Raw genomic sequence first — 12,551 nt, forward strand, 5'->3', positions numbered from 1 at the left:
AAAAAAAAAAAAAAAAAAAAAAAAAAAAAAAAAAAAAAAATCATTTGAGATATGTATGTGAGCTTTAATTTTCTGCTTCAGTTGTAAACTTCCTTTTAACGAGTGGTATTATCATCTTGTAAGTTCATTTGGAAAATATATATGAAGGTCAATGGATTAAGTTCAGAAACATTAAGTAATTTCTTTCTCTGTAATACTTTATTTTTGATTGTTCTGTGGTTGCTATATTTAAGTAAGGTAGATTAGCCATTTCTTATGCTTAAAATAATTTCTTTTTACTCTAAGTATTAATATTTATAGAGCATCAATATGTTATTTCTTTGACTATTGTTTCCTTTTGCTTTAGTTTCTAGAAACTTTTGGCATTGTTTCAAACAGACAATTTAGGGACACTAAGATCACACTTGGTGATATAATGCTTTCCATCAGGCACTTCTTGGATACCCTTTTGTACACATATTGCTGTGAGTATGGGATTTCTTTTCATGCTACGGGTAGCACCCAGCACTTTGTATAAATGCATGAAATACTAAATAAGAAAAAAATGATGACTGTGGAGCTAGCTCTTGTTTTGGAGCAATGCTACTTGATGTTTTTAAATTATGGGAATTAGTAGGCTGCTGGAGCTTTAGAGTTATTTGAATCAATCGATCTGATTACAAAAGGAAGCCAGGGTGTTGGCAGTGAGGGCGAGGAAAACTTTGTTTGCCAGAGCCTTGGCTGCATTTTTTTTCCCTGCTGTTTCAGCCTATTTCTTCATGTCTTTCTCAAATTACTCCATGAATCTACATAATTTACATGAACTCATTGGATGCATAATTTGTATAGAACATTGGCTTAGTTTTATTCATATATGTATTGTCAGGAAAAAGGAGAAAAAAATGTATCTGGGAAAAGGGACTGCTGAGACAAAGTAGACATTTCCCTGTTGCCTTTTCTATGCTTCTTTCTTGCAAAATAATTTGTCAGCTATTTTAATGTGAGATGAACAATTATAGTTTCTGCTGTTTTATTTGATGGATTACTATTATTATTCTGAGCGGAAATAATTTATGAGAAAACATACTTTGGGAGTTGTTGACAGTGCTTACTTTTCCCAGGAGTATTGGGCTTAGGGATATTGGTTTTACTCCACCTCAGTTATCATCTTGTATGTCCAAGTTTTGTTTTGGGTTTAGTCTAATTCAGCTTTTAAAGTTTGAGTTTGGTTTATCATGAGTTAAAAAAAAGCACACAGGAAAATTCAAGGTTCAACAAATTATTCTGGGGTTTTGGCTCATTTTAAATTCCCACTCAAAACTTTGAATAAGTAAAATCCAGGAGTATTAAAAATCTCTTGAATTAATTGTGCTTCCTTTCCCCAACTTGTCTCCAACTGGGAGATCATTTATTTGGAGAAATAATCAATATAAAAAATTATCATGTTATCAATATAAATTAATTATCAATATCAAAAATTATCAATATAAAAAATTATCAATATTATCAATATAAAAAAATTCTGAACAAATACAGAAAATCTTGGAGGTTTGTTTCAATGATTAACCATTGTGGCCTGTTAGAAAAATGTTCAAGTGAATGCTCTTTAGAATCTAGGCCTCAACCTAACTTTTATCTTCCGTACTTCAGCATTATTTGCAAAGTAAGATTATTGCTTTCACTCTTTAGCATCTTTAAGTGTAAATGTGTGCAGGTGGGGATGGGGTGTGTTCAATAGGGAGCTAAGCCAGAGCTACACCACAGGTTTCATATGACCTCTCCTTGACAATTAATTGCTTTTGTAAGCAAAAAAACTGCTTAAATGAATGAAATTATCATGGTTTTACAGTATTTTGAACTCTTTATTATCAATAAATGGAGGATGTAGTTCCTCGTAACGAAAGTTCAAGCTGAACTCTCCATATTATACAAACTCCGACCTTTAGTTAAAATATTCTTGTGATGATGTATTGTTACTGGATTTTCTCCATTTTTTCTTTGGCCATGGGCATATTACTGGGAAGTGATGGTTTTCTGTGTTTTTTATTTTGAACACTCTTTACAAGTGTGTTTGCTCTAAAGTTCCCATTTGGAGCTGTATAATGTTCACAGAGATAAATATGAAGAAGAAATATTTAAGAAGTAGAGCTAATATTTCTTAGGGAAGACAAAGTACAGGGGCTAAAACATGCTTTAGAGTTAAATGGATTTGTCAGTGAAATAGCTTGTATTATTTAAATCATAGATAAAATTACTTAAATGTTTTAGAATCTTAAATAAGGTTTTATTTTGATTTGAACATAGTGAGAATGAACCAAGAAATGGGCAAGGCACAGAAATGATTCTACAATACGATAAATATTTCATATAAAGGTCATTAAAATTATGTTGAAAGAAATTTGTTTATTGTTATAAGTGGGAAAAATGAACTGATTTTGGCTGTGTTTGAAGTGTTGGGTAGAATTGGTTTCCATGTCAGACTCTTAAAAGACTTCCTGTCCTTTGGGGCCCAATTCAAATTCTCTTACGTCTTCTACGTGGTCTGAGTCCCTCAGTCAATATCAGTGAGTTTTCTGAGTTTTCACCAATGTTACCTTTATCTCTTTTTTTTGCATTCTCTTTACTACCTTGCCTTGTGTTAGAGTTAAGGATAGAGTAGAAAGAACATGAACGTTGTAATAGAAACCCAGTTCAATCAAACTTTCTGAAACCCAGTTTACTGAATTGTAGAATGAGAAAAGAAATAGGAACTCCTGTGGTTCTTGTGAAGATTCAATTGGAAAGCATAAAGTACCTGGGGCTGAGCAGGCACTCAGTAAGTGTCAGTGTCCATCTCATTTCCGAATTTCGTGTCTAGTTTCTCCAATGGTCTAAGTTCCTTCAGGGCAGGAAATGTCTTTTATATTCATAGTGCCTTGTGCATATAGGTTCTAAATGATTATTTGTTGAATTTAATTTAATGTCCTGTCATGGAATCTTAGCACTGTTATTTCCCATTTCTTTTCCCTCTGTCACCTTGGATTGAGATAAACATGTTACTTTCATGAAATTAGGGATTTAATTCAGTAGAATGCCATTTTAATATGATTTATTTCATAGAGTCTGATATAGGAAGGGTCAAATAATTTCCCTGGAAACTTAATTATATTCTATAAAATCTTATTAGCCTGTCTCATGGCATCATAGTCACAGTGGAGTTCTGGTATGTTTAAGATGGTCAAGTCTCTATCTGGAGAAATCTGTCTAATGGCACAGAGTAAGAATATGGGAAATAAATGACATAAAGAGAGAGCAAATGCAAATGTCTTGCAAATTACATTACTTGACATTTTCAATCACTAACCCTCCAAAGTATGTTCTAATTTACTAAAATAAACCAAGAATCCAATTTCTTGTGAGCTTCGTTTGCTTAATTAATTATTAGTAGCAGACAGTATTCTGTAGTTTGTTGCAATTTTTCACCTTTGTATTTATCTAGTACCTGATTTCAAAAGAATGGGAGCATTCTGATTCAGCAAAACTGATCAGAACTCTCTATCTGCTCATAGCTCATCTGTGTTATAGAGCAGAAATAAGTAAATGTTTGCTGAACATGCCACATATGCTTTGATCATCAAAATGTTAAGTTTTCCTTCCTTCTCGAAATACAAGCTCTGAGAGATCTTCCTTGCTGAAGTTTGTTGGGTGACCTATTCTGCATAGATATTATTATAGAGGCAAACCAGATCTCATGCCATTATTGCAAAATATCATGTAAGCAACTACATTTTCATAAATTTGTTTGTTTCCATGATTGAAATGTGAGCACTCTTTAATGCTTCCTCATTATGATTTGAAATTATACATTCACTGTGCTTTTAAAAAAATTTAAAAGCAGAAGTGTATCTTAAAAGATGAACTTTCTTTTTTATTTTTTTAAATGAAGTGTGCTCTTTTGTTAGAATGAAGACTAAACAGGCTTCTCATGCATGCAATAATGTTGATTATACTTAAAATACGGTTTATAACTCTTTGTGTGTCCCTAATTATTTCATTGGAAGATAATTAGCTAGCATTTGTTATCACTGTATTATGAATGGGAGAAACTGAGGCTCATTATCGACTCTTTGTGTTAGCAAGTTGAGAATTTGCGAAAAATCTGCTGCTATCCTAACGATCTGCTTTTGTTTTCAATTTCAGTTTCGAAGGACATTTGAGTCTCTCAAAAATGTTGCCAACAAATCCGACCTCCAGAAAACCTACCAGAAGCTTGGGAAGGAGCTGGAAAATTTGGATTATTTAGCCTTCAAACGTCAGCAGGTAGGGGTCAGAGCTCTCCTTGGTGGAGGAGATGAACACTTTAGGCTTCCTGCCATCCTGCCTGTCACAGGTGCAGGTGGACCTGAGGAAACTTATCTTCTAATGGTTAGAGCAGAAACAGGTTGTGTTGTGCTGATCTGCTGTGTTCATATGGCTTCCCACAGTGTTCAATGTGGTCCTTGCTTTTAGATGTGTACTTTAGGGGTTTCCACATGTGTCCTTATACCTCGCTTAAAAAAAATTCCTGCTGGTTTGTGAAAATCCAACTACCCTTTGACTAGGGACGCTTCAGCGGCATAAAGGAAATCTCTATAATGGCTTGGCCAGTTGGCTTTTATATTTGACCTGGGGAGAAAAATCACCTTAAGACCAGGATAAGGTTGTGGGTGTACATGCAACATTAAGGAAAATAGTCATAAATATGTCAAAATATGAATCAATCTTTAGTTTTCTTTGATCTTTGAAGATGAGTAATTTGCTAAGTGTGGAAGATAGAAGGAAAATTTACTTTTCAAATGCAAGGTTTTTATTGCCTCCTTTTGTAGGCCCCAAGATAGACAGCTGAAATAAACTTTTATAGGGTTTGTTTTAGAATTTGTACTTCATAACCGAATATTCATCATGATTAAATGCTGTGTGTTTTGGAGACACTGCCACAGTAGCTCACTACTCTTCCTAGGCTGGATCTGCTCCAGTTTCTTCACAGCCACTAGGTGTCAGCATTGTCAAGCTTTTACTTCCACCAAAAGTTTATTCTGATCAGAATAGGCAGTTAGACGTTTAGATAAGGTTGCATGAAATTCGGGAATGTGCTCCATGATGGATAGCGTCTAGAAAAATGACTAAATGTCTGACTTGCATGGCCAGGCATCGAGTCGATCACTTGAGAGACTTTCCTCTTAGCGTAGCAAAGGGCGTGGCATTCTTGCCATTGCCTAATTCACAAGCTTTGGATCCTTTTGGATGAAGGTTTTCAAAGTGGAACTTTCTATACTTAGTTAAATCTCATGAAGTCAACATGATATGGTCTAGAATTATTGGGCCAAAAAGAGAATTGTGTTCTAGGTATCGCTCTATCACAGATGTTACGTGGACATTTAACCTTTCTGTGGCCCTATTTTCCTAGGGGGTTATATTTATTTTATAGAATGTTCCAGAACAAATACATTACTTTTGCACATATATTAATTTACATGAAAAAGGATACAATGTCCATTTAAATTTTGTTTTTTAAAAAAATTAATGAGGGTCTAGGTATTAGCACTTGATGGTTACTGAGTGCCACTACAACAAACCCCCAGAGGATGCTGCTTAGCATTCACACCAGAGTCACTCCTCTGGCCTATGCAAGTTTTAGTACAGTTTTGTTTCCAAAACCTTCCATGGAGGGGTATTTGAGCTGGCAGGCAGTAGTCACTGTACTCTTCCGTTATCCTTTCTCATTAACACATTTTCAGTGATTGGATTCTTTTCCTAGCTAATTGTGAATTTGGAAGAAGGTAAATACCTCAAGGGCAGAAGGGTAGAACTCTGGGAGAATGGCATTGAGGATAGATGGGTAAATTATATGTGCGTAAAGAAAAGATGAGCACATGGAGTGTGTTTATATATATATATGCATATATAAATCATCTATACTATTTATTAAATGAAACGCATATGCCACGTGGTATGATTTAAACATTTATGAATGAAATCTTTAAATGATTATAACAATACAGTGAGCTGGCTTTTATTAGCACCATTTTACAGATGAGAAAACTGTTAAGAAAGTTAAGTAACATGCCTAAGGTCATGGAGCTAATAAGGCATGAAATGGCTTCAAATCCAAATCAAGTCTGACTTCAAACCTGGAGTGTTGTGTCTTCTTGATGGGCAGGGTCAAAGGGTCAGAACATCACCTCTTCTCTAGCTTGGTGGGATTTGTCTTTTATCTCTGATTCTATTCCTTTGAAGCTCCAAAACCTGATTAAGCACACACCAGGAAGTGTTTTTCTTCTAATAGAAAAGATTCAGGTCTCTGTAAAATTGCCAATTTAGCAAGAAAGTTTCCTCTTTATAAGACAGTATTCTTTGTATTAGAGAATTAGTCATGGTTTGTTCCCTGGTCCAACCGTATTTATCATTCCACATTGGGACAGAACATAAGCTCCATAAGGATAGGGCCTCGTCTGTCACCTTTAATGCTGTATCCTCTCCAGTGCTTACAACAGTATCTGACTCATGGCAAATCCTCAGTAAATATTATTGGTGGTGTTGTTGCTATGAACAAAGAACCATGCCAAAAGGTTTGACCTCAGATTATAGGCAATTAAAATCAATGTGTTTTGCTACACTTTTAAAATTCAAAAGAGCATAAACCTTTCGCTTCCTGGATACCATGGGCTGAGAGATTGTCCCTTGCCCCTATGTATTATTGAGGTTTTCTCCTAACATATTTTATTCTTCTATCCATTTTTTAAAAGAAACAGAAAATGCCAGTGTTAACTCTGAATTATGGATGTCCAATGAATTGACTATAATTATTTTATTGGAGTCATCCATTAGGTTTTATTTTCTGTCCCCTTCTATGATATTTTAACATTTTGAGAGATTTTGAGAGATTTCTTTCTCGGCGCAAGATAGACTACTGGAATACTTTGCTCCATTCTTGCACCTCTGTTTTTCTGAGGTTACTGTGCTTTCTTTCCTGGGTGTGAACTTAGCATTTATTTATTTAAAAGAGTGAGTGCCAGTGCATCAGCTATTCCTTGGGTACAAGCATCTCTACATTTTCGTACTTTCAGAAAGACTAATGTTGAAATAGTTTTGATTGGAAAAGGTGAGAGAGGAGGTTGTGATACGTGAGGTGGTGGGTTTACCGGGAGGAGTCAGCCTGAAGTAAACAGATGACAAAACAGGATTAACTGGAGAATCTAGACACTCTTTTGGTTTTTACTATCAAAAGGTAGGTACAGTCTTGGAGTTTATCTGCTTGGGCTGCTTGGTTTTCATCCTTCTAGTTGGTGTGACATAGGAATGGTAATAGCAAGTTCCAGTTATTACACTGATCCCAGATTTATGTATTAATTTGAGTGCTTATAAATCAAGAGCTTTCCTTAGAGCTTTCATTTTGTGGAGTAAAACAAAATAAGGTTTGATAATGTGGACTCTAATGTAATTCATTTCTCTCTTTACCCTTAAAACTTATAATAACATTATAAAACACATCCATTTCCAGAGGCTTCTGAAGTCTTTTGATATGAAATAAAGTTGACATTATTGAGTTGAACATTATATAGACTAAAGCACATTTACACATTGATACAAAAATAAGTAAAATTAAATTATTGCACTTCAGACCTACATGCATGTTGAAACACATCACATATCTGATTCTTGTCTCTCTGATCACCGCATGCTATTCTTGCCTTCTGACCTGTCCACAAAGTTTATATAACTTGGTATTTAGAATATACAGCCCCTTTCATTTTACGTACTTAAATCATTCTTTAAAGTCAAACTGAAGTCTAGCCTACCTCGTAACACCTCCTCCTGTGACCTCTAGTCAATATGTTAACTCTTCACTGTTTGCCATTCTTAGCTTTTATCTGTGTCATACATTTTAGCATCTGATTGATGATATACTCATTGAGAATCTATGTAGTACAGTGATTAGAGTGTGAGCTTTGTAGTTACCCAAACCTGGTTAGACTGTTTGTACTGGGCACCTGAGTTTCTTTTTAAAAAGCATCAGAAAAAGAACCCCTAACTTAAACAGCTTGCTTTGAGGAAACAATATATCAAGTATAAAGTAAGTCCTATAAAATATGTATAAAGGACTTAACATTGCACCTGACATGTGTTTAGTATAACTGGTAGCTATTATAGTGTTCTGTGTTATTCTCATAAGCCATTTTCTTAAATAGGTTGTAAGTTCCATAAGGATATGGATATGTTCTTTATTTTGTGTACTTCTGTGCTGTACATAGGGTCCAGCACTGTTCTGAACATATGGAATAGAATGTTTTTGGACATACATAGTCTAGCAGTTGGTGATCTGTGTAACAAAAAGAACATGTTGACACCTCTCGAGAAGGGAGCTGCAACGTTTGGTTCTAATATATTTCTAAGGTGGTGTCTCTTGATGGGCAGTTATGTACTGAGGACTTGTACTATGACAATCTGCTGGGGGAAGTGGGTCCGGTGTTCTGGCTAACATCCAATTCAGGTTAATAATTACATTCTATATACCCAAACTTCCCTTATGCTTCCAGGTATTGTTCAGCACATGATACTTTGTTACTGATGATGCTCAGGAGTGAACAACTGCTTTTTTTCTTTTACTAAATTGGGTGTGTGACCCCTTTTAGATAATTTCAAAGCCAGAAGGGTACATAATACCTTGTAGGATAAAATTGAATTTAAGAAAACTTTTATATAAAAGATGAAAATAGAAATAAGTCAGATAAAATTTATTTGATAAAATGACTGAGGGTTAACATTCTTCTATTGAAAATAAAATTCTACTTGTTATCTCTTATCTTTTTATGATAGCCATCCTAACAGGTGTGCAAGACAAGAGATAACAGGGGTTGGTGATGATGTGGAGAAAAGGAAACCTTTGCACATTGTTGGGAATGTAAATTTGTATAGTCATTTCAGAAAAAGTATAGAGGTTGGTAAAAAATATAAAATAGAGCTATTATAAGATCTGTCAATCTTACTTTTGGGTATATATCCAAAGAAAATGGAATCAGTATCTTGAAGAGATAGCTGCACTCCCACATTCATTGCAGCATTATTCACAATAGCCAAGATATGGAAACAACCTAAGTGTCTATTGACAGATGAATAACGAAAATGTGGCACACATATATGCAATGAAATATTATTTAGCCTTAAAAAGGAAGGAAATCCTGCCTTTGCAATAGTATGGTTGAACCTGCAAGACATTTTGCTAGGCAAAATAATCCAGACACAGAAATATACATACTGTATGGTCTTACTTATATGTGGAATCTAAAAATGTCAAACTCAGAGAGGCAGAGAGTAGAGGGGTGGTTTCCAGGCATTGGTGGATGGAGGAAATTACTAGATATTGATCAAAGGGTACACATTTTCGCTTATAAGATGAACAAGTTCTCAGGACCTAATAAACAGCATGAGTGATGATAGATGTATTAATTTTATTGTGGTAATCATTATGCAATGTGTATATATCTCTCAAATCATCTTGTTGCACACTTTGAATATATTCAATCTTTGTCAATCAAATATTTCAAAACAAAAAAAATAAAATTCTAGATAGATAATGACTGACCACATAGAAAATACTCTTAGGCTTACCCTGGGAACTCGAGAACTCTGAGGATACAAGACAACAGTGTAGGGATCCTATGGAAGAAATGCTTAGAAAATGAAACTAAATAGTGCTAGGCTTGCAGTTGTACTATAGCATATAGAGAAGAAAAAGTTGATGAATTCCAATAATGTCCTTCAACCATGTAAGGACTTATAGCAAGAAAAATGTAATGAATGAGCTAGAATAATATTGCACTGGGAATTGCTTATCTGTAAGGACCTTATAAGGTAGGGACTAACTTTCCACTGGGGCTAACATTAAAATGGAGTTGTAAATATATTTTCTTTAAGACCTTTAAAAATAAAGACCAACCTGACTAACATGGAGAAACCCTGTCTCTACTAAAAATACAAAAAATTAGCCGGGCATGTTGGTGGGTGACTGTAATCGCAGCTACTCGGGAGGCTGAGGCAGGAGAATTGGCTGAACCCAGGCAGAGGTTGCAGTGAGCCGAGATCACACCATTGCACTCCAGCCTGGGTGACAGGAGCAAAACTCCATCTCGAAAAATAAATAAATCAATAAAATAAAAAAATAACGTATGTATCTGGAATTGTTTAGATGCAGTCTAAGGAAGGGTGTAAGTGGGAGCTGGACTCAGTGAGTACTAAGGGGAGGTGCTAAACTTCTAGAGCAATAGTTCTATAGCCATGGATTAACTTCAGTGGCCTTTGTAAGATGAAGTATGTTAATTGCTCAATTGGGAGGAGATTCTTTTTTTCCTTCTTCTGTAATTAATCTAACTGTCTTGGAAGAATTCTGATTGAATTATTTCTTTTAAGGGTAAGTGAACCAAGGACTGTTATATTAAAATATTCATGTATATTTTAGGTGGTAGTCTATATCTTATTTGCCAGATCAAATAAAATGATTATTTATGCCATTTATAAACCTGTTTCTGAAGATTTCAAAGCATTTCAGACATCATTTAAAATTTATTGCACAGGTATGAAAATGTTGAATTATTAAACACTGTGCTAAGTTCAAACCAACCCAAACATATTTTATTCTAGCCAGTACACATACAATTTCATTTTTATTCAATTGTACACAGTTGTTTGTCCCAAAGGAAAAAAGAATATGATGTTACATTTATTCTTTAGTTTTCTGATACAGAGAAAAGAAGGTTGGATGCATCATGCAAGGTCATCCTGAGTCAGTAACAAATTTAGAATTAATATTCACATTTCCTAATTTCTAGCTTACTGCAATAACCATTTGACCATTTTCACTGCTTCATAAACTACAGATCTTTATAGGGTGATTTGTTTTTCTGTAGTCACAGTCTGAAGAAAAAAAATCATATGGATTTTTTAATGTAAGAAAATTGCCTTTATTTTAAAATGAATGATTAAAATGATGTATATTATACATTTGTCCTCCTTCTAAAATTTGATTTCCACACTGGATAGTTAATGGTCATGACAACTAAGTGTCTTCTATTAAATTAGCAAAGTAAAAACATTATAGAGACATCTTTTAATTCCTAAGGTTTGCTATTCTGTTTCCATCTGTTGTCTCTGGGGCTCAGTTTATTGGTGGTACTTAGGTAGAAAGCTGTTGAGTCAAGCGTTAGCTGATTTTCATGCACCAGAGAAGATTTATTAATTTTTACATGGTTGTTTGCTATACAATAGTTTACCTTGTGGGCAGTTTATGGCTACTTTATAGTGGAGAATGTTTATTGAAATAGTTAATTCTTTGTTATGGGTTATTTCAAAATTGACAATGCTGATAGGAATTCCAGAGATGGCAAAACAACAACAACAACAACAACAACAAAAACAAAAAAAAACTTCAGTGTTTGCATCAATATGGTGCTTATTTGTACATGTCTTTTATTGACGTACCTAAGGTTGTCAATAAAAGTTGGTATTGAGGAGAAATAATAGACGAGTTACCTCTGAAAATGTCTTCTCTAGTCTGTTTTGCACTTTGAAAGTGATCTGTGCGTGAAAAGAAGGTAATGTTTCAGTACTAAGATTATGACCTTTAGTGGTTTAAGATGCAAGCTACAGAGGGTATGCTAGAGTAGAGAACCTTAAACCAAGTAAAGAATCTTTTGAATTCATCTAACCTAACTGTTTTATTTTATTTTATTTTTATTTTTGAGACAGTCTTGCTTTGTCACCCAGGCTGGAGTGCAGTGGCACAATCTCAGCTCACTGCAACCTTTGCCTCCTGGCTTCAATTGATTCTCTTGCCTCAGCCTCCCAGGTAGCTGGAATTACAGGCGTCCACCACCATGCCCGGTTAGTTTTTTTGTATTTTTAGTAGAGACAGGGTTTTGCCATGTTGCCCAGGCTGGTCTCGAACTCGATTCACCTGTCTCGGCCTCCCAAAGTGCTAGGAATACAGGGGTGAACTACTGTGCCCGGCCCCACATGTTTTATTTTAATGATGAGAAAAATGAGGTGCAAGGAGATTAAATATCTTGTACAAGGCCGCATACTTTGCTAATGACAGAGTTCGGACAATAATAGGAAATGATGTATTCTCATAACCTTTGGTTCTTTGGTGAGCCCTCTGTTGACTCTTGGTATCTGGTTTGTATCCTGAAACCAAGAGAAGACCTATAGTATGAAAAGCATTCTTTTCCTGTTTGAAAAGCTACATGATCCTGAGATTGGACTGGTTGCAGAAATCTCTTCTAATGTTAAAACAAAGCCAGGGCATTCAGTTTATTTCATTGGGATTAATGGATTGGGAGGCCTTGCTTATATATGGCTATAATGAGAGACTCTGATGGCAGCCTTTGTGGAAGTGAGCCCCATTCTCTCCAGGAAAAACATACTTCTGCTATATCCTGTGTCTTGAGGTGCATTTTCTTTGCTGGACCCTTGCCAGGTGGTTGAGTAGTGACACTCTCTCCTCTTTCCAGGGACATATGAAATAGAGGAGTCCCTCAGAGTCCCCTTAATAAAAGATG

General features: G+C 35.1%; 1 protein-coding gene across 1 annotated transcript in view; it reads left to right on the forward strand.

Moving 5' to 3' along the window:
• Positions 1 to 12,551, forward strand: part of CTNNA3 (catenin alpha 3) — a 1,693,405-nt gene that overhangs the window by 83,456 nt on the left and 1,597,398 nt on the right. The window contains exon 5 of the mRNA XM_017876520.1: positions 4,159 to 4,278. Coding sequence (XP_017732009.1) covers positions 4,159 to 4,278 — 120 coding nt within the window. The remainder of the gene's footprint in view (positions 1 to 4,158; positions 4,279 to 12,551) is intronic.

This window comes from Rhinopithecus bieti, unplaced genomic scaffold (genome assembly GCF_001698545.2).
Source record: "Rhinopithecus bieti isolate Rb0 unplaced genomic scaffold, ASM169854v2 scaffold_8307, whole genome shotgun sequence".
NCBI lineage: Eukaryota > Metazoa > Chordata > Mammalia > Primates > Cercopithecidae > Rhinopithecus > Rhinopithecus bieti.